Consider the following 24,565-nt stretch of genomic DNA (forward strand, 5'->3'; position numbering starts at 1 on the left):
GTACGAACATAAAATAAACAATTAATGTTCGTACAAAAATTTAGAAGTTTTTAAAAATTAAAAATTATAGGTGGGTTTCCACTACACACGTACACGCGTACGTGCATAAAAATTCTTTGCTGTGATTGGTAGATTGTAATATTGTAGTATTGTCTGATAAGTGATAATTGATGCCCATAGACATAATATAGAATGATATTATGTCTATATACATAACGTTGGTACGAACATTTTCTTCAATACGAACAAAACGTATATTTTGTGATAATTATCCGAACATTCACATATTTCAACCTACATAGCAACAACGACTGACAAAGATATAGCTTCAAGCCTGCATGGTAGCCTGTTTATTTAGTCATGATCAGGTATACCTCCTATCTGTCATGATCGCGGACTAAGATGTATCTTAGTCCGTGGCACTGAACTAAATACATATTTAGTTCAGTGGTCTGTGGTCATGATATTAGATTATTGATGATTAGTAGCCCCACGGACTATATATATCTTCTAAGACCGTGATTAATAGTATTATCTTTATTAATTTGTTTATTGTTGTTCTTATACCATAGATAAAAGATAAAAGTCTCATACCAATAATAAAACATAACAATAATATTACAATTTACATTGTCATTACTCATTATGATTTACAATGCTTTTAACTATCACTAACTGGTTATTGCCACCCAAATGTACGTATTTCTGAGAACCATCTGAAATCATGGTCTTCTTCTGTTGCACTTGTATAGAAAAATTAAGACTTGGCACTCACCAGTCACCATACCCCCATCGCATAGCAAAAAATAAAATTAATGTCATTGATGCCATCTGAAGGCGCTCGTTTAGTGTATGGTGAGTATTTGTGATTATGGATCTCTAGTATTTCTTCCTAGGTCTTTCTAAAATTCATATGACCATCAATAATTTATAATCATGGATTCGCGTATGGAAGTTGATACTGGAGTGTACACAGAACTACTGTTTTAATCATAAATTAAACTCTGAGCATCAAAATGTCTTCTTGAATATTTTAGCTACTCACTAAATAGTCTATCCATTCAACACAACGTATTGTTATGCCATACTAAAACATTACTTGAGAAACTCTATGTAAAGTATTTGTTAGATACAAGGTTCTGAGGGGAAATATTTGAATCACTTGAAAATAGGATGGGTCGGTATTATTCCTGGATATCATAGGCGGGTGCTAGGGGGGGTCCTAATTTGATATGCATTGAGGAAAGTGAAGCTGTACAAACTGGTAGTTACACTTACATAGTTATATATTTATTGAACGGATATACAATATTATACCTTTTAATAAATTGCATTTTTATTAGCCTATTCATGTCATTTTTTGCATAGTTTACTTAATTTATATTTTTGGGTAAATACTTCCTCGTAATTAAACCATTACATAACATGACTATAACAATGACATACTAATTTAAACAAGAAAAATGAAACAAAATAAACACAAAAGAAACCTAAAACTCGTATAATTTAAATTTTGATTTTTGAAGTTAATATGGAGGATTAAATGAAGAATTAAATTTATATTAATTTAATACTACTTATTTTTTTTATTTTTTTCATTTTTTTTACTGGCCATAATATGTAGTTAAATTTAATACAGGTATAACAAAAATATCGAGTATAATGACCCAACTCACCACTGAGGAAAACCTCTTATTGGTGAAATTGGAGTACTAATAAAAATCCTAAGTAATTAAAATAATATTAACATTTAAAGATAAAGTATTAAAAATTATAAATTAATATCAAAAAATAAATAAATAATAAGTAAATATGGTGACGGAGTGGCCGAGCGGACTAAGGCGTCGGCTGTGACGCAGCCGACCCGAGTTCGATGACTTGGCTGCGGGCGGCATTTTTCTTCGGGCAAGTCACGGTGTCCGGAGAACAAGTGCCGCCATCCCCCACACGGGCATGGCAGATACCTACGGGTGCCCAAATTAAAAATTCTGCCAAAACAAAATCACGTGTAAATGAATAATTTTTGTACTGAGACAACATTAAATGCTTTGTCTAATTGTGTAAAAGGATATGTTTTAGGTCTGTTTAGTATTATTTTTATTATGCTTTTTTGGGTACTAAGTATTTTATTGCTTGCAACAATACATAATCTACCCCATGCAGATATACGTAAAAAAGTTTTTATTGAAACATTTCTTAAAGCTCAAAAAGAGTCAAAATATATCGAAAATGCTTATACACTTAGTTTTTGAATTACACCAAAAATATAAAATTGGTTTTGCATAAAAATGTTAGTTAAAATACGTCTTGTATTTATAATAATAAAAGTATTTTGCACCTACTGAGCTAATCATCTTAGCGTCCCTAATTATAAATATGACATTATTATATAATTTACATTACTGGTTTCATAATTTGTCAACTGTCGTTATGTTAATGTTTAAGAATTATACATTAATAATATATGTTTTTATATCTATTTAAATACTAAATATTTATAAGAATTATAAGAGTTATTCTTCATATTGTATGTATTTTTATAACTAGAGAAGAAATAGGAATTTCGTAAAACTGTAAAATTATACTCATTGCCAATAATTAATTTTATTTATCATAGCTAGCTTATTGAATCAGAATATTTTAAAACTTATAATGATACCCTATTAAAAGTATTTATTTATTCTTGTAGACTCCAGGTAAGGTGTCCAAAGTTGAACATCATAGGTTGTTGAAGAACGTAGACGTTGATGGTGTTTTGTCTGTTCTACACGGTCAAAAATAAACATGTTTTAACTGATACCATCATTATTGTGTATTAATTAAATTGTGTACATATTAAATTAATGTTATATTTTTATAACTGCACTGTAAAGCAAAAAAATATTTTATTGTTTATGTATAAGGATCTTTATAAATTGTTTTATGAAATGGGTAGTAGTAACTGTATGTGTATTGGTTATTCTTATTTGGTTAAATACAGAGATATTCAGGATTTTAAACTTTATTCTAATATTAATTTGTATTCATAAAATCATTTTATTTATTATTAAAATCTTTTTCTTCTTCTTCTTCATCTTGTCAGTCCATTTCTACCACCTCTCTCTTTCTCTCTGTCAATGCCACTTCAAAAGTTGTGTTTTCATTTACATCTTCTATATCTTGGGAAACAATGCCCATTATTAATAATAATATTACAATTTATATATAAACTCAGCCCCGAAGGGAATAAATCTTTAGCAAGTGAAGCTATCAGGAGGCCTTTAGTTAATTATAATTGTATTTGTCTAAAATGTAAAATCTCAGATTTCTTTGGTAAACCATGTTAACCATGTTATTTGTCATGTGTTGCCATATACGATTCAAATGACACCACTGAATTGTGTAACCTAGCATATATACGGATCAAATTCTTATTTTTATTGGTATCAATTATATTTAATACTTAATATTAAAGCGAATTTACTCATTATCAAATTTGTCAAGGAGAATAAAAACTTTCCTCGATTGAGAATATTTTTTATATTTTTATTTTAAAATTAATTACAAATAATTTAAAATTTCATTTTTTCAAATTAAAATATGGACCAAAAACTGCTCTCTCGAGCAAAGTTTATATTCTCCTCTATAAATTCGATATTAAGTGAATTTGATTTAATAGCAGTAATAAACAAACTGTAGTAAGCCTCCGATACGTAGATTAGCTATGGTACGGGTTTGTAAGACAGAGACTTTACATGGAGAAATTATATCATCTTAAAAATAATTTACAACCCAGAATTGGTCTAACATCTATGAAAAATACATGTACTGCAAATTGCGATCCCAATAATTGGTTTGATTATTGGTAGGTAAATTTTATTTTTCTTTTTGTGAAAAAATAACATTTATTAAGGAAAACAAAATTTCTGAATACGTTTCTGGCAACAAGATCTAAAAAGAATCCATTTCGGTGATTCCCAACCTTTTTTTACTCAAAGCCCCTTTTAGATTCTCCAATCTTATTTAGAATTCTGCCCCCCTCCCCCCCTGACAAATTAAAGAAAATTATATATATATAGTTTCATTTTTATATACTACATTTTTAAATTTACTAAAAATTTCAATTAGATAATTAGTGATTACCTTGGGGATGATGATTTCCTGCTAATAAATTGATATTTGGCTCAATGGATGTCATCATCAGTCTTAAATTACCTTTTGCAGATATGTCTAATCGATTTCTTGATTTTGTCAGAAGTTGTTAAGCCACACCAAAGCCTTTATCGACTAGGTCAAAGGAAAAGGCATAATTAATAACTCCACTTCTTTCTAAAGTTGAAGGTATATAGTTTTATGTTTGAGCCAAAATAACTCTATTCATTATTTATTTTTAAAATCAATGCACTAATAATGGACTTAAATTTGATAATCTAGTGTAGTGCATATACATATTATGCACACCTACATAATTCTGTATTTCTTTTGGTACATAATTATTTTTGATTGTACACAGTTACCTATACATTTTATTGTAATAAGTTATGAATAATAAAAATGAAAGTAAAAGTAAAAGTAAACAGTAGAATAACCACCCCTCTAAATTAAAAAGCCCACAAGGGGTGGTATAGCCCATGTTGAGAATTACTGATCTATCTTTATAGATCTTGACACGAAGAGGTGACCCCACTTAATACCCGCCCAACATGTATAAACATCAGCACCTCCAGCAAAAGCCTGCTGAAACGAAAACCATGTCACGTATTGAAATAAAGCCAGGAAGGGGAAAATGGGGATTCGCAATGTGTTGACCATAATTTAACGTACACAGAAACTGTAATTTTATTTTAAGAAAGATATTATTTATTAACTATAAATAGGAACATAGGATATAATAGTAATATAGTATATTTTATTCAAATATTATTTGTGTATTGTACTATATACTTAAGTGCTCTTTCTAATATTTATTAAATTTACAATTTATTTTTGCTACATATTTTAAATAAGTAAAACAATAATATAATTTTATATCATACTTGAATTTAATAATACAAATGTAATATTTTAATAAAATTAAAACACAAGCATGAACAATTTACCAGTTGGAAATCTATTAATACATATAAGTAATAAATAAATATTCATATTCTGAGTCTCTTCAATGTTTTTTTTCTTTTTAATAGAAGTAAAAACCAGTTTAAATATTTTACAATCTAAAACAGTTTTTGACCTGGTTAATAACGAAAAAATTCAGTTTCTTTAAAGTATATAAATTTCATGAAAAAAATTATATTGTAAATATATTGTTCATACAGGAGGTGCAGTTTCAAGTCTAGTTAATTATTTTATAATATAGGAAGTATAAATATAGAATTGATTTAATGTTGTATTAAAAATAAATCACCATAACATTGTGATTTATTAATCAGTATTTTAGTTTGAAAAAAGATTAAATACATAAAATGGATACAAATTTTACTTAAAAAGCAAAAAAATAATATGATAAAATTGCATAACATTAATACTTTATATGGTAAATTAAAGACAATAATATATTCATATAACTAATTAAATATGTACTATTAAAATTTTACAAGATTAACGAATTGACAAATTCGTATTAAAATATTTGTTACTTAACATATTGAAATACTTCATGTATATGAAACACGTAATTTTCATACTAATTTAGTAGAAATCAAGCATTTATTGATTTAAATTGACATGTTTAGCACTTCACAAAGTCTTAGTTCAAATGTAAACTAATTTGATAATTAGTAATCACTAATTATTACAAATTTAACATTACGTTAAAGCACCAACATTTTATTAAAATTATTAGCTGTCGGTTTTAAAGCAAATTATTATTAATAATGGAATAATACTTTAATGTTTTATACATGTTATAACAAATACTTAACTAAAACAAACTGTAGTTGAATAAAAAGTATAAAAATCTTATTTATACAATACTAGTTATAAGTATAAAATAAAAGGTATGTTAGTTATAATTATAAACCTGTACCTAAGAGTTTAGAAGAAAAAATTCACATTATTTGATAATACTGAAGATTAACAATTAGATAATACTAAGATTAATTTTTAAGATTTGAAAAACAATAAGAGGAAAATATAATGACTTGGCAGATTTTTTAACAGCTAACCAAAAATATTATAATATTTTTTAAAGTTATTAAAATCATCTGAAGTATATGCTTTATAAAATAAAACATATATTACATATCATTTTTAATTCTAAAATAAAATATTAATAAGTAAAATTGAATCATTAAAAAGAAGAGATAAATTTAAAATAGAAAGAATGTTTTATTAAATCATCTTATATTAAAATTGATTACGTTCATAAAAACCTTGAATGCCTTTGAAATGATTCCCAACGAGCATCATCAGATTCATGAGTTAAAAATCGAACACCATTTCCTGTCGATTTTTCGAGTTCTCTTAAATCACACCACGTTTGATAATCCTAAACAATAAATAAATAATAAAAAGTCTGTATTTTTAGAAGAATTATATCAATTTGGAAAATAACACCATAATTAATAAGGTTAATATGTCTATGTAAGTTATAAGTTATATCTATTATATCTATTATAATTTTTGTGGAAAATGTAATACCTAAGCTTGATTATGGGGTTTTCTCTAGAGTATATACTGCGGTCAAAATAATTTAATAATGACAATTAACTGAACTATCTTACGTTTTTATACCTCATTTATTTACACAACTAATACATTTAATCATTTTAACTTCGGACTATAATGTATTTTTATTTGAAATATGTATAATAATATATGCTTAGGGATTTATAAGTCTAAAAAACACAGAAATATGCGTAAAAACTAAACATTTAAAATATATATATATATGTACAAACAAGAAGGTGGGTACTGTTCCGCTCTAAAATAGGTATGGACTAATGAGTCACTGTAATGGATATGTTAAAATTTGAAAATTTGAATTAAATGAATAATGATATATCAAAATATCATTGCATACAAAAAATGAGTCTGAGCAGACAGTTAACTAATATTACAAAGTATATTTTTGTATTTATGATGTTGTTATAGTAATTTATTTTACTATTAGTAATTTACAGTATAAAAAGACAATAGTTTAAAATAATTTAAATATTTTGTAAGTTGAATTGCGTATAGAAAATTATAATTTCAGTAAGGGTGGAATGTTTCATGTTTCAACAATTAAAATTTTATGAATTACAACAAGAAAAACTAAAATTGTGTGTAAAAATCAAATTTTGTCAAACTTGTGTTATTTCAGAAACAGAAAATATTTATGGAAGTACAACTATTTTTTAATATTACAATAATCATTGTACAAATCGCGAAATGTACAATCATTTTACAAATCACAAAATTTAAAAACATATTATATAAATTATGATACTGTCGTTGAGTCGTTCAGAAATATAATTTAAACAAATTTTAGTACGGACTAGTGCATTGTATTCGGAACTGCTGTAATATTTCAACTTATAATAGTAAGATTATAGTATTATATAATCGGGAAAAACAAGTGAAGTTGAAAATAATATTAATTTTAAAATTTTTTTCGACGAAAAAATTAAAAATATTAATTTAAGTGTAAATTTAATGGCCTTAGCTAATGAAGAAAATTACAAATAAATAATCGGTACAAATGAAACGTTACCTGTACCAGATTTAGATAGAAGTAAAGGAGATTCGAGAAATATCATAGGTAATACATTATTTTATATTTATAAAAAATAATCATATTAGTAAGTGATGTACTTCCATTTTATTAGGTGTTATAATGGAAGAAACGAAGGATGACTTGTATAAAATCGGTACTAAAAATGGCATTATAGCACAACTATTTAGTCGTAACCAATTTTCATCTTGTGATGAGGTAAATATTTTAAATATAAATTATATACCTACTGATAAAATTTCTCTAAGAGCGGCCAATACAAAAGAATCAATATTTAAAAGGCAAGGTTTTTTGAAATGTTTTTGTACACGTAAATGCTATAATAATAAATGTATACCTATGTAAAAAAAAATGTAATATGCTGTCATAACTCACTTGATTATAAGAATAAATAATGATTAAGTATATGTAATTATATTTGATTTTAGTAATATGTAGTTTTATAATAATATTTTTTTATACAAAAAATTGTAATTTTTATAATATGTAATATTTGTTAAGATACTACTTTTAAAACATACCAGTTATTATATTGTAATTTATATAATATGTTTTTAAATTTTGTGGTTTGTACAATGATTGTATATTTTGCAATTTGTACAATGATTATTGTACACATCGGGAATTGTACAATGTAACTTGTACAATCTAGTTAATTTGTACAGCAACATTGTACAATTCGCAATGTGTACAAAAATCACTGTACAAATTGCGAAATGTACAATTCCGGACTTTGTATGTAACACATACACACACATAAAATAAAAACAACATCATTGTTAAATCATACTTTCATTGGAGAGCTCAAAATCTAAATTTTTAACTGAATTATTGAAGTTTTAATTTTGAATTATATTTAGTATTTAAATTTAAATTAATATTTCTCTTTTTGTACAGTCACATATTTTCTTTCATATCAAAGGCATATAATTATTAAAAAAAAAAAAATCATGTGTGTATATATAAAGATTGTCATCTATGTTGTAAGGAGCACAAAACTTATCAGTTATCACGTTGGAAGCATATAATATTTACATAATGTTGGTAAAATAAAGACATTTTTATTTTTAATTACATTTTCAATAATAATCCAAAACCAACAAATTTATAACTTATATGCCAAATTGGATTTTCATTTGACCCTGCTATTTAATTAACTATCCAAAAACAACATGCAAATGCTATAAGTTCTTAAGCCTGATAATAAATATAAATATAATTAAATGCAAACTAAATTAATGTCTGCCAAAAAATTGCTATAATATTTATGAATGGAACTGTATTATAATGCAAAAAATTGTGGTAAAATATTATGAAAATATTTCAAAAGTTTGCAAAATTAACACACTATTAAATATTTACCTGTAACCACACGTGTACTAATGATTTATCAACAGTAAATCGTTTTCTTTGCTTTACTTGTAACAAATTGGTTATAAGATCAATAGCTGGAAAATATATATAGGTTTTAGATATATTTAAACATCAAAAAACATAAAAAAAATATTTAACATCAGTATATAAATATAACTTTTACTAAGTAATAAATTATTAAGTACCATCATGTGAAATTTCTTTCCACGGATTTCTTGGATACATAAAAGCAGCATTTTGTATCTGATCATTAATATCTTCATCTTCGTTAAAAGGAAACGTTCCACTTAGGCTTACATAAACTATGACTCCAACACTCCACATATCTAAAGATCTGTTATATCCTTTATTACGTAGAACTTCCGGTGCTGTAATCATATTATTCATACATAAAAAACAAATAGGTATATTAATACATATACTTAAGTATTTATACTAACCGAGATAAGCAGGGGTTCCAACTACTGATCGACGAAACGACTTTTCACCAATTATACGAGCGAAACCAAAATCACATAACTTTACTTGTGGAAAATCAGAATTTGAACTAAGAAGTACATTCTCCGGTTTTAGATCACAATGAACTATGTTTTTACTATGTAAATGCTTAAGCGCTATTAATATCTAAAAAAAAAAGAAATTGAATCAATCTCCAATTATTTTTACAACATTATTATGGATAAATTATTTTTGGAAAGTATTTGGTAAATTAACTTATGTTTATTATCAATAAGTTTGTTATTTTTTGTATATTGTTACATTAGCAAAAATATTACTATAGATTACATGATTTATTATATTTAGTCGTAGTTTTCTAAATATCTTTTTTATATATAAAATCAATTTATAAATAATAATAAGATGTATTACTATAAAAATGTTACTCACTTGGGTAATCAAAAATTTGGTAATACGTTCAGATAACCTTCTACGTTCACTGGATAATATCATTTCCAACATATCTCCTCTTAATTTTTCCATGACTACAAAAATACGCTCTGTTGTCTCAAACATACAATCAAGATTCACCACACCAGGATGTTCTAATTTTCCAAGAATGGCTACTTCATTTTTTAAAGCAGCTTCTTGTTTAGTAGGAAATCTTAGTTTATCTATTACTTTAATAGCAACAGTTTTACCTGATTTTCTATGTTTACCTGTAATAATTCAATGAAATACACCAAAATATGTATAAATTAAATTTAAAGTTGTGTACATTTTTATTAGACATTTTCTAGTATGTACTACATACCTCCATAAACAATACCAAATTGACCTGAACCCAACACTTCGTCAGGAAATATTTGATACAATTGACTCATATCTGTGACATTTTGTTGTTGCTCATTAGACTCATTAACTGAACGTGGCACTATATACATATTATTTAAAAGTTTCAATTACTAATCCCACAGATGCCTATTTAAAGATTGTAATTTTGGAACACATTTATAGTAAATAATTAAGAATTATGTTTAACTATTATAAATAAATATTAAATGTATTATCTAATAACTATCTACTAGCAAATGTACTAATATTATGTTTGTGTGTGTGCTATATTTTAGTTATAATTGTAAATATTTAATTTAAGTCAACATTAAAATAAGTTATATTTTAATTTAACTCGAAAACCTATAAAAAATAAATGTTTTCGTTATTCAGACACAAATATAACTTACAAGTCCAAAACATATTTTCATCAAGCAGCACAGTTAATTTTTTGGATGTTGTGTTCTATTTGAAATACTATATAATTTTTTTTTGCTAGAAAAAAATGATAATACACTTTAGTTTATAATTAAACAAGATATTTTCAGATATCTATAATTTATAATTGTATGCACACAATTAATTCAATTTATGAATAAATAATTTTGATATTATGAATTTTTTTTTACAAAACTAAACCCTTATAAAAATATTAGGTATTTTTTAATAAAAAGAAAATCAAAGGCAAGTATGGGTTTGTCTCAATAAACGTAATAAACTTTATTAAAAAAAAACCAATATTAAATAGCTTAATAATAGCGCTATAAAGACTATAAAACGTGCTTATTGGACAAACATATTAATTACAAATTAAGTACTAAATACATAACAAATATTAATATAAATGAAAGGCAATATAAAATTAGAAGTTTTTTTATTCCAACATTTAAATAATAAAGTTAAGATATTTTAATACTTCATAATATAATGTATGTGTAAGGTAGTACAGTATCCAGTGATGGGTTACAGGGTTATAATCCTCCCTTAATACAAATGTATCAACATTGAAATAAAACCAATTAAATGAATGTTATTATTTAGATACTTATTGAATAATGTTTCTATATTTGAACACAAAAACTGGCGCCATGCAGTTTTAGAACCCATGCATTATAGGTAGTTAGGTAAACATTATTTTATACTAACCTCCCCCCCCCCCCCCTTAAACAATTTTAGGATATGGCACTAATATGAGGTTATAAACACAATTTTCTATTCAAGGTGATACATAAACTGCTACCATCTGACAACAGACAGTATTTATATGAATTTATTTAGTGACTATCCTCTATAGTAATTATTTATTTTAACATAGTAATAATTATAAAAATTGCTTTTCATTATTAAAGTTACAAAAAATCAATTTTTTGTCAAGAAAATCTCAGTAATCAGAATGACCAGTAAAGTTAGTTTTAGTAACTTCAATTGTAACTTCACCATGTTTTTTCCAAATCTAACATCTTAAGTATAATATTTTGTTGATTATTATGTGGTTATTAACAATATTTATAAATACATTTAGTAGTTAAAACCTTCTATTTTTAATATAAAATATGAATGGCTTCTAATTTACAAATGGTAATTGGTTTTAAATAAAACTTTATTTGAAAATAGTAAGCATTGTACAGTTGATATTATGATATTTCCATTTAAGCACATTCATGCGTTTGTGTATAAATACAGTGACATACTAACAGTGTTATAATATAGTGTTAAAACTTAGTAATGGTGTTGTTAAATATAACATGTTTGGAATAAATTAATTGTTTCTAAATAATATACAGTTAATTTCATTGTTTTAATATATACAAGTGCAGCTTGTTATGTTATTATTGTTTATTATTACTATAACATTTAACACAAAACACACAAACATAATGATATGAGAACACAAGCTAAGTAGTGTTATGAACAAATGATACTTTCAGGGTAGATACTAAACTATAAACAAGTTAAGACATTGCACATTTGTGGTACAATTAAAGGAGTAAAAAACATTATTTTAAATTAATTTGACAACTCTAAGAATTATTGTTAATTAGGGAAACAGATTGTTGTATTTGAGCAAAAATATGGCAAGTAGCTTAGCAAGCAGCCCGGGATAATTAAAAGACTACTAACTTGTGGGATTGGATGGTACAGGCATTAATGCCTGTTGAATTATACTCTCCCAGTCTTTTTCTCCCTTGGTCCAAGTACTATTGCAATTATCTTCCGCATTTATCCCAACAGATAAGTTAGGTTCTTCACCACCAACATAATATTCAAGGTTAGTAGTCTTAAGTTCAAAACAATGAATTGGACCTGAAACAATTATTTTCATTAAAAAATAAAATTAAAGTAGTTAATTTAGTTTGTTATAATATTACCAGGAGCTCGAGGAACTATAGCACTATCAATGTAAAGTATTTCAGACAAAGGAATTTCTTTGTAATACTTTGATGTTTTGTCATTAACAAATAGTGTAATAGCTTTTGAATCCAATCTCCAATAATGACTTTTTCTCTTTAGAAAAAAGATTTATACTTAACATGTAAATATCATTTTTAATTATACCAATCAGGAACCACATACTTGTTTGTCTTTGTTAGTAAAATGAACTAACCAACCCTCTTTGATGACTTTTGAACCACACCGTCTCTTAGTATGTTTGATAGATTGAACAATTCGCATCAATGGAATATTATTACTGGATGTAGAACTAATAATAACAGATTTGGTTTGTTATTAAAAAATATTTATTTTATTAGGTACTTTATTATTATATACTAGTAAGAAAAATAACGCTGATACTTTACCCAACATAATTTAAATCATCTTGAGGAGTATGATTTATATTATCTGCGAAATGTCCTACAGTCTCCTAAGATAATAATAATTCATACTGAATAAATATATCTATGTATATATAGAAATTTACTTTTTAAAAAATCAATGTAAATAATGTATTTATTCTCTTACCAGATTACAAGAACTTTGTCCATTCTGAGAATTTGTTACCATTGGTGGAACAACATAAGGAGGTGATGGTGTATTATTTTCACCATCACTATCGTCTTCACCTTTACTGCCAGATCCTTCATGCTCAGATTCACTGCCTACACCACTTTCTAAATAGTTAATGATATATTATTATTTAGATTATTAAAATCTTGTATCACAATTGTATACATATTATGTTAACAATAATAAGAATCACAAAATATAAATGACAAAACTATTAAATCTTAATCAGTTTAACAAAATAAATAATAGTTTTAAATGTAAAAGTAGCATATAACATAATTTGTTTTATTCCAATTAGTTTTACTAATTACATCAAATTAGTAGTACAAGCTAAAAATGTTTTATATTAAGTTAATTAAAAAGGTATTAGGGATATTGTGATAAGTGACCTAAAATATTTTTTATATCTTTCAAAATATAGTATGAGTCATAGATAACAAAGAAATATTCTCATCGTATTGATTATTTTATCTATCTTATTTTTTTTCCTGTTTATTTATATAAATATATCTATTATTTTTTTTTTACTGATAATTAATTATCTAAGCCAATTCAAACCAAAAATTGTTTTAATGATTTTAAGTTAAGTTAAACATTTTTTTTTTTCGTAGTTAACTAAATAGAGAAATTTAAATTAATAATAGTAGGTATTATATTATTATATGCTATGATTTTACTACATGTTTATAATATTTATAAAAGATATGATACAAAAATTAAATATATCTACAAAATAATTCTGCTTGCATAAACAATATATAGGTTGTGCAGTTATTTGAACAATATTGAATCATACTATCATAGTAGGTTCACATTATTTTTAAATTATTGCTTAAGACAATAAATGTTATTACATTAAAACAATTTATTTATACAATTTGCTGGGTAATATTAATACATAATAATTATAAAAATTGTTGAATAATATAAAAATAAGTTATTCAAACTATGTTTATAATTTAAAATATGAATGGCCGTATATATTAAAAAGCTGAAAAGAATAATGAATTTAAATATAGAAATAAATAAGACTGTGTTAATGATTACATAGGAATTTGCATGGTTCAAAGATTTAATGTTTAAAAAAAAATTGGAAAAATAGTCAGTTAACTATAATATATTGTACTCAGGCCGTATTTAGGAGGGAGCTACAGGGTGCTGTTGCCTCGGGCGGCTAATTTTTTTATATTTTCAATATTTAATGATCTAATATTTTTAAAGTGAAATTTCTTTACAAAATACAGTGTATCTCAAAAAAAAATATATTGCCAATCACGGAGTCACGACACAACACACACACATACTCGGCAATGGTCGAGCACTGTCGAATGTCGATAGTCATGTTATCTGATTTGTCGATCGGGATTCCTTGGATAACTGATAAACTACTCGGATACCAAAGGTACTAGATTCTTTCAAATGAATGTGCAATAATTTTTTTTATAAAAACTATAATATTATGTTTATTTAAAATTGGTTTTCCTAGATATTTAAGTGATAAATAATAAATGAAAATATGAAATATTGGAAGAAATGCAAATCGATTTTCGTGAAGTTTTTTCTTCAAAATTTGTGTTTTCCACACTTATAATGATGGTATCTACTATAAAAAGTCGGTACAATTTTCTGTAGAAGTTATAAGATTTAAAAAACTTCCAAACCTTAAAATCTTATTATTAAAATACCAAAAATTAAATTTTTTTTTTATAAATGTGAGTTTTTTTATCCTTATAATTTTAGTGAAGTCAGAAATTATCTATTGTACTTACTGTATATTATATTGTTAATTAAGACATTTAATAAAAAAAAAAACTCGACGGATGGGAATTCGCAAACTTGTGTATAACTTTGAAATTAAGTCCTATATCGACAAATTCTGTTTGCATCACTGATTGTTCTTAACTTATTAAAAAACAAATGTTTCCAAAAAAAAAATTTTCAAAATCTAATCACATTTATGAGTCATACATTATGACCCAAAATAATAGGTACTTTACATTTTAAGAAATAACTTTTTGGGGGGTAGAAAAATGTTCAAATACGGCCCTGATTGTACTTATTATTGTACATCCATTCAAATAGGTATTTCAGTAATCAAAAAAAAGTACTATCACACTAGTGTACACTTTGTAATTGGAGTAGGACAATACTTCAAAAACAAAACTATGAAAAATTATATTAAAGTACAACTTATTTTATGTGCTTTTATTTCCGTGGGCTATTTTACCGGGGTGTATTTTTATTTTTTTTTGTTTTTTGACCTTAACTTAAAATAAAATATATTCTTGTAATACAGTTATTACAATTTTTTATTTTAGGACTAATCGAAACATGCATTTTGGCTCACATTTTTTAGAAATGAATATAAATGATTAATTTAAATTCTAAGCATGTAATGTTTATAGTATGCACTTATAGGCTGGGATCACACAAGTGTTTTATTAATATATGTTGCATAACGCCGGTTGTTCAATTTTACCATAACTAATAGCTAACAGTCACTGATGTCCGTCAGATTTACTGTCGTTCTAACATCACCCGTATCCGATACACTTTATGAAGGATGTTACATTTAACATCAGACAACATAAAGTAGATTATAAATTAAATATCAAAAAAATTATGATTGCTACTAACCATTTAAATCTATTGGATAATCACTAATGCAATCTTTTGGCACATCATCCATACACTTTTTATGCACATTATAATGACAATCTTTGCACTGCACTCCTTGTTTATAAATTCCTTTAAGCAATTTCTTACAATGTTGACATATTGTAGGTCTAGTATATGAATGTATAACAAATGTGTGTGGTATTTTGACAGGTGATGGTGATCGGCTTTTACTCTTCATGGGTACATTTAATAAATTTCCACTAATTCCCTAAGAATGAAAAAGTAATTATATATAATAAGATAAGATTATTATACAAGATAATGTTAAAAAATAAAACGATATAAAATTAGGTAATTGTAATATAATATTAGTATTATGAAATTATATAAACAGTAATTATAAAGTTCAACATACTGATTCATCTGATACTGCAGATATTAATGAAATATTTGATGGACTACGATTTGAAACACTCAAATTAGAAGTACTTGATTTATGTCTATTTTTATGTCTGCTTCCACCTCCGCAATCATTGAGAAGTTTGACAACACATCTTTTATGGTAATTTAAGTTACAACCTATGAACAGTAATAATAATTAATATCAAAATAAGTGTGTGTGTTTACAAGTATCCCTTGATAGTAGCTACTTTAAAGATCCCTATCATAAATACACATGTACAACAGAGGTTAGAACCTCTAAATAGCAGAAACATTGAATAACAAACATAGATACTTTATGTGCAAAATATTATGCAGCAACTTGATAAATCAAAACATTTTTAGAGTAGTTAAGATTGTATACATGAAACTGTATATTAAATACCTGAACATTTTAAACCTTGACGTACAATCCCAAATAACATTTGGCCACAATAATCACAAAATGTTGGAGTTTTGTATGAATGTACTGCTAAAGAATGTGGCTTAATAACTGAGCTCTCATATTCTTCAGATAATGATTGACCTAAGAATAATTTTAATAATTATTAATTAATACAGATACAAAATTACAAACTGTACTAATATATAAATTGGTGGTGACCATATAAATATATAATATACTCTGTCTCAAATGAGAACAATCACTTTTTACGCATCGGGAATTATGTAATTGGCGCATCGAGAACCACAGGTCATTGGCGGGAGAAGAGCAGCATTGATGAAACTTGGTCAGCGCACTGATTATTTTCTTTGAGACAGAGTATAGAACTATACTAAATTTATAATTACCTGACAGAATAATTTCAATTATAGTTTCATCACTTATGTCAATAACATTATTTACAGGTACAAGAATTTGATCACATGAATAATTATGACGGAACAGTAAAATTCTCTCAGCTAATCGAGTAAGGCCATGATCAGGACACTACATATAAGTAACAAATCACAAAATTTAAATATAACAACATTTCCTATATTATAAACTATAAATAATTATTGAGATGAATTTAATAGTAATTTTTGATAATTTACAAAATGTGAAATAATGGAGTTGGGCCATACTAGGTTGAAAAAATTGTTGAATTTGATAAACAATTTTGGATGCTTGAATTAATATGCAAAACTATCAAGATTTTGTAAAAATTGTGCTAACTTAAATTTCTTTATAATTTTTACTAAATTCTATAAAACTACTCTAAAATTTATAGTAAAATTGTTTGTATAACTCTAAGTGAATATCAAAAGTTTTGAATTTCCTTTATTACTTCAATGTTTTATTAGAATCAAAGAATGAAATCTACAATGGATATTCATTTAATTATTGTTTTACATTTAAAGATAGAAGTAATTAAATTATATTCCTCTGAATAGAAAAAGAATAAAAATTATGAAGTTTATTTTTAATTGATTTAGGAAGTTTAAATATTAAATCTCTAGTTAAAAATATGCTTTACCTACTCTTTGATTAACTATAGACAATATAAAAAATATATTTTTTAAATTACATTAACCAAAAATATTTAATTAGTAATGCATGCACTAAATTATCAATAGAAATAGAATTGTAAATGCATTTATTATTTATTAATTACAAATAAACAATAAACATAATTTAGTATCTATTTATAAGTTAACAACATAAATTTATATTTGTAATTTGTGATACTACCTATCTGAGATCTAGGTAATAGGTTCTAGAATAATATAACAAACGAGTAATAAAGAAAGATTTAGAGGGAGGGAAGAAAAAACTTAAGAATATATTATGAATATTTGAAAATATTTTTTATGCAGTGAAATATAAAAATAATTTATTATAAAGTAATGTAATAAACTTACTGTTTATTTAATGTTAAAATAAAATTGTTACTTACTTTTATGTTTACAAAATCACATGCTGCTTCTTTTAAAGTTCTCAAAGTAAAAGAAGATGCATTCAATGTTACTGAGTCACGGATCAACCCAAGTTGCAAAATAAACGTTACATCTTTTTCTTCCATGTTACTGAATGTTTATTGAATTGTTCATACATTAAAACTGAAATAAATTAAACGTATCAAGTATGAAAAAAATTATTTATATGTATATAAATTTAATTTATTCAAACAACTGGTGAATAACAATTATTTTCAAATGTCATTAATATATTCAATAATACTAACAATTTTAAACATAAATTAATTTTGACTTTTCATCACAAATATAATACTGTGCAAGCACAGCAAACAACAGTTTAGGAAGCACTTTCTTAACCCGTCGTACGGCGCACGGATTTGAATGTCTCATTTACACGCATGGGGTAAAAATTTACTCCTCGGAAATATATAGATATACAAAGAGAGTTTACATTGTACAGAGTGATTATAAAAACATTTTTTTTCAACAATATTTCGTAAAATTGTAATATTCGAGGCTATTGAGGTGATCAAATATCCGCATACCATATTACATATTTTTTAAACATTTTTAAAATGTCTGGGGTAATTATTTACCCTGTGCACCGTACGACGGGTTAAAATTATTTTATTACTTAATATGGTGGCATATTATCTACACTTTTTGTAAATTGGGTATTATTTATTGTTAGTTACTTTTTATTAATTGTTCACTAAAAGATTAAATAGGTTGAATTATATAACATCAAACTAAATTTCTTAAATAGTATAACAGTTTAAGATTTTTATAATTGCCAATTAAAGAGAAAATTGGTTTTAAAAAAAATAATTAATGAGGCTGTTTACAACATTAGGACAGAACATAACTAGCATGATTAAAAAAAAATGATTTATAAAACTATTTTTATACTATAACAAAAGACTTTAAAGTTTAGTTTAAATAACAAAACTATTTTTTTTATAACTTTTAATTTACTTTATTGTCGTAATAAATGCTGATTGTATAAGTATAAATATTAACATACATACTTAAGGATCCTTATATAGATAAGGATGTGTGTAAGTTATTTTGGAACAAAAACTAAGTAACCATTGAACACAAAATTTTAGTGTCCCAAAATAAGACAACACAATTATTAAGTATTTTTTTAGATTTCCGTGAATTTAAATTAAATTTATAACTACAAATGCCTAACCAAAAATTTAACAGTTAATAATGTAAAAAAATAATAGAATATAATGTAGTATAGTTTTATTAACGAGTACTAGATACATTTAAATTAAAATTGAAATACTTTTAAAAAAATACAATCGAAATTGGTTAGAAGAGACCAGGATAATTTAGTGTTTTAGGCAGTAGGATACTAGTATGTATAGAATTAAAAAAAAGTTAGTTTTGAAAACATATAAATTAATATTTTTGGTTACATTAACATTTATTTTAATTGAAAATTATTTGTTTACATATCATAATGAATATTAGGTGATAAATAATAATAAAAAAATATAATGATTAACATGGTTTATTTATCTATATAAATATAGTCTATATAAAAGAACTTGCCCGGACTGATTCATCATCGCCTAGCCGGAACTGTTGAAGCTATGATAATGAAATTTGGTCAGAAGTTTTGTTTTATGGTGTAGAGACCAACTAAGAAAAGATTTTCCCAAATTAAAAAAGGATGTAAAAATGGACCTTAATCCATTGGACTGGAGTACAATTTTAGAATTATAAATAAAAAGGTATTGGCATGAATAAACTATATCAATTTAAATGTTGGTGAGTTTTTATATTACTATAACGTATAACTTTTCAGAAGAGTACCCAGAACAGAACCAACTATTTTTAATAAATGAGGGTAATCTAATAAAATATAATATAATATAATTATAATATTAGTGATACTAATGATCTAAAGGCAATATCTACCAGTAATATAAAAACTGATAAAAAAAGTTATCACACCAAAAAACTGCATAAGTGCAATCTCGGGTTTTAGCTATACAATAATAATGAGAAATTTATTTAGAAAAATTATATATTTTAATGGTTTTTCCATTTTGACACATTTTTATTCCTCTATATTTTGGCCAACTGACAAAAATGTAAACTTAAATAAATTATGAAGCGATACATCAACTTCATTATCTTAATTATTATTACAAAAAATGTATTCTAATCGGATAACTGATCGATTATATACATTATATGCGATCACAAAACAATAATAATTAAAATATAACCATTGTTATAACATAATCTATAAGACTGTATAATTTATCATTAAAATAGTAGAAAAATATTTGGTACTGACTTATTTTAGTCGCTTTATCAGCGCCGAATTTGTTATAATTGATTTCCTCTGTAATTATAATCTCCTAAACTGAAAGCTAATTACCCCAATAATCAAAGAATAAATACAGTCAAATCCCGATAACTAAAACCTCAATAACTCAAAAAAATTTGACAACTTGATTTTTATTTTACTCCCCTAGAGTTAGGTCAAGTTAAATTTGAGTTAAATATCTCAAAGTAATTTATCTCCTTTCGACTATAAGTTATTGTGACTTGACGGTAGGTACATAATATAAATTCATATTCAAACAATAGGCTATAACTTTGTAAACTGTGATAGGTAGAGTATTTAAAATATCTTTTTTTAGATTTTAATATTTCCGATATTTAAAATAATTATTTTTGAGTACAATTTTAATGACAGATATTAATACTTGAGATCTTATAATAATAATCCCACTAATAATAATTATTAACTATCATAATATTAAATATAAAGATAACAGTTTACCTACATAAATAACAACAATAAAAGAATAAATAACACATAGGTACTACATCTTAGAAATACCTTTCAAACATGATAATAGAGATAAATTAGATATGGTTTGTATAAAATTCCACAGAAATTAATTAATTAATAAAAAATAGGTATGCAAAAAATATACTAATCAATAAATTTACAGTTTTTAAAATATTTTTAAGTAAAATTCTTGAAATATCAGAACGTGTATATTTAAGATATTTAGGTACATAGTAATATAACTATAGTTCTTGATAATTTTCAAATTAAATATCAAGAAAAAAATAAGATAAATTTGTATCATGTATTTTTAGTTATATACCTCAAACATAACTTAAAAATACTTCAAGAGCAAGAAAACAATTTGAGTAATTGAGACTTGACTGTAATAAATGTGTTTTTTATTTTTAATATTATAAAAAATGTGTGACTATGTATTTTAATTTTTTTTTTTAACTGCTATAGTAACAATATATCAGGAGCCTTGTATTCAATTTTCACGCTTTTTTACCCAACAAATAAAATTTTATTGACAGTTATAGAAAAAAAACTAAAAAAATTAAAAACTAAAAATGTCCATAAACAGCACGACACAAGGCAAAATATTTTTAAAAAAATGTATGGTGTATAGAAAATCAAAATATAAACATTAACATTCAGTTAAATTTGCATGTGTCTACAGTTATTCATTTTTGAATTACAACAAAATAAGAAAATCGCTACATGAGAAATAGAGTGAATATCCAATGTTGTAAAAATATGAATTTCAAACGCTCATAAAAATTTAATTTGACTTTCCGGTAGATTTTTTTTTATAAAATTAGACAAAATTTTTATTGATTAATTCTTTTGAATTTCTAATACAAAATAATTTACAAATTTTCGTGATTTTTATGTATTTTGTCAAAATTTGAATTTTAAATGCTTATAAATATTTTTAATATTTTTTAACTACCATTAAAAGGATGTACTAGGAGCCTCATATTAAAAAATTTACTTAAAAAATAAAATTGTATTGCTATTTATAGAATAAAAAAACCGCTGTCCGTAAACATCTCAAAACAAGTCATAATATTTTGAAATTTATATGGTGTATAGAAAATGCTAATATAAACATTCAGTGAAAATTGCATGTAACTAGATTAACTTTCCAAGGAAACAAGATACTGAAGTTGAAAATCGAAGCATTAATTCAATTACTTATCGTGTACACATACACAAAAAAAAATAAAAAAAAACTATCATTGTAAAATCCATTCATTCATCGCTCCACTCTGAATCTAAAATTGGAAGAAAAGGAAAAATAGTGGAAATTGACAAAAGTTTGTTCACTAAACGTAAAAATAATTATGGAAGAGTACAGTCCTTAGCAATGGATTTTCAGAGGAATATGTCATGAAACAAAGGAGACATTTTTAGTAGAAGTTCCTGTATCGGTCTTTTGCTACATTGATGCCCGAAATACATCAAAACATAGAGAAAGGGACGACATTTGACTCTGATTGCTGGCGGGCATATAACGCAATACAAGATAATGGCTACCAGTTTTTCACAGTGAATCATTCTTATAATTTTATGGATCCAAGTATACATGCTCACACACAAAATATAGAGATTTAGGGGATCGGCAAAATGGAGAAACAAACATCAAAAAGTGTACAGCAAGACACCGTTTAAGATCCTACTTGGCGGAGTTTATGTTAAGAAATACTCATAATGAAGACCAGTTCAAGGTGTCACTTCATTGTATTGCATAAAATTGGCCACCACAAATCGATTATTAAACTGTTAAAACTGATTAAATTGACATGATAATTAATAACATAGTTATTAAAATCCTATTTTATAAATTTTACTCATATTTTTTTAGTAATTTATTTTGTATTATAAATTTGCAGTGATAACTAAAAACACGAAGTTACCAATTTTATACAATTTACTATTACTTTTTTGTAAATCATGTATTAGTATTGTATTATGAACCATTATATTATAATAAATACATTGTAAGCTGATAATAATAATGGGTAGTTTTGTGTTATTATAAACGTATTATAAAGACGTACTTTGAGCATGCGTTCAACACCAAGGTAGTCCCAATAACCTATAAGTACTTATTTTTTAATTCAAATAGTATTTGACCTACTGACTAATATTTATTTAACAAATAAAATACTAAATGTTATTAAGTAGATGTGTCCATTAATTTACCATCAGAAAAATGACGAATAAATTGTACTGAAATAAAACAAAAATTAAAGTTCTTATTTCATTGATTTGTTTAGAGTACTCATATTTCTTTAAAATTACATTTGAATAAGATATACCTGGTATATAAAGGTATATAAAACAATTTTTGATAACTAGTTGTATAACTTCTGCTACATATTGGCTAAACAAGTATAACTAAGTACCTAGCACCTAATGTATTTGAGTCATTAATATCAACAAAGATTAGATATATAGTATGTATTTTTGGATGTGTCTATTTTCAATTCGACTAAATTTCAAAAACCATAAAGAAAAAAGGAGTACAATTCTGGTCCTTAAAGTTAACGTACCTGGATAGCAACAATCTTAATGTACGGTCTCAATACGATTATTCACGAACAAAACAATTACAACGTAAAATGTATTTCACTAGCTTCGCCATATTATTTCTTACAGAATAATAGAGGTATCTACATTAAGGACAACTTTCACCTAAGTATGAATCAATTTTAATCGAAACAAATGATAAGGACAAGTATCATCTTATCACTTGGTCTTTTTAGTTTTTATCTTCTATATCTATATACTGCACACAATAATATAGGGAGAGATGACGTCGTCCCGGGATGGCCGCCTAGTCGAATTTATTTTCAATCGTCCGGAACTGCTGTTTGTATGTGCGTGATAATGCCAGAATGCATATTGGGCTATTTTTCCATCCAGGACTAATTTTTGCGTTCCTCGGTAGCTCGATGCAACTGGATAAAAACGGCACACATTCAAAGACGCAACAAACGATACATCGATATTGAAATAACATCGCATCGATTATATTTTCGCCCCGCAATGATTTTCAGATCATAATTCATAATTTAAACATTTTACTATTATTGAAATTTGAAAGTAGATTATTATAGAACATTAGAACCGTTCAATAATCATTAATTGTGGTGCTTAGACGCTTAGTGCTTACCGCGGACGCCCGAACAAACGAAACACATCACAGTACCTCTTTAAGATTTAAAAGCAACGTTTTTAAATTAATCCGAATTAATAATTGTTGGTCTGTAACGGTGGCTTGGGTGTAGTTATACTTTCAAATATATACATAATATTATGTTTATCTGTTAATACCGAAACCGGTAACGGTAATTTATTCATCGATTTATAGCATCATTTCGTGCGTCGGACAATTATTATTGTTGTAGAACAGAAGCGCCGCGAAT

General features: G+C 25.5%; 1 protein-coding gene and 1 long non-coding RNA gene across 2 annotated transcripts; one reads left to right on the forward strand and one right to left on the reverse strand.

Annotated features, from left to right (window-relative positions):
- Positions 1–229: 229 nt before the first annotated feature.
- On the forward strand, positions 230–3,016 carry LOC132936030 (uncharacterized). The gene is made up of 2 exons (XR_009663385.1): positions 230–368; positions 2,690–3,016. It is a non-coding gene; the product is annotated as an uncharacterized LOC132936030 (long non-coding RNA).
- A 2,515-nt stretch (positions 3,017–5,531) lies between these two features.
- On the reverse strand, positions 5,532–23,846 carry LOC132935517 (serine/threonine-protein kinase D1). Its single transcript, XM_061002098.1, has 17 exons — positions 23,690–23,846; positions 18,286–18,448; positions 17,198–17,336; positions 16,791–16,931; positions 16,380–16,543; positions 15,983–16,232; positions 13,301–13,449; positions 13,138–13,202; positions 12,914–13,040; positions 12,709–12,844; positions 12,461–12,643; positions 10,320–10,439; positions 9,956–10,224; positions 9,508–9,691; positions 9,253–9,435; positions 9,056–9,141; positions 5,532–6,466 (listed from the first exon to the last, which is right to left on the reverse strand). Exons 2-17 carry the CDS (start codon positions 18,409–18,411, stop codon positions 6,341–6,343), a joined length of 2,448 nt encoding a protein of 815 aa, XP_060858081.1. The 5' UTR covers positions 18,412–18,448; positions 23,690–23,846; the 3' UTR covers positions 5,532–6,340.
- Between the last annotated feature and the right edge of the window lie 719 nt (positions 23,847–24,565).

The sequence above is a fragment of the Metopolophium dirhodum genome, chromosome 1 (assembly GCF_019925205.1).
Source record: "Metopolophium dirhodum isolate CAU chromosome 1, ASM1992520v1, whole genome shotgun sequence".
Taxonomy (NCBI): Eukaryota; Metazoa; Arthropoda; class Insecta; order Hemiptera; family Aphididae; genus Metopolophium; species Metopolophium dirhodum.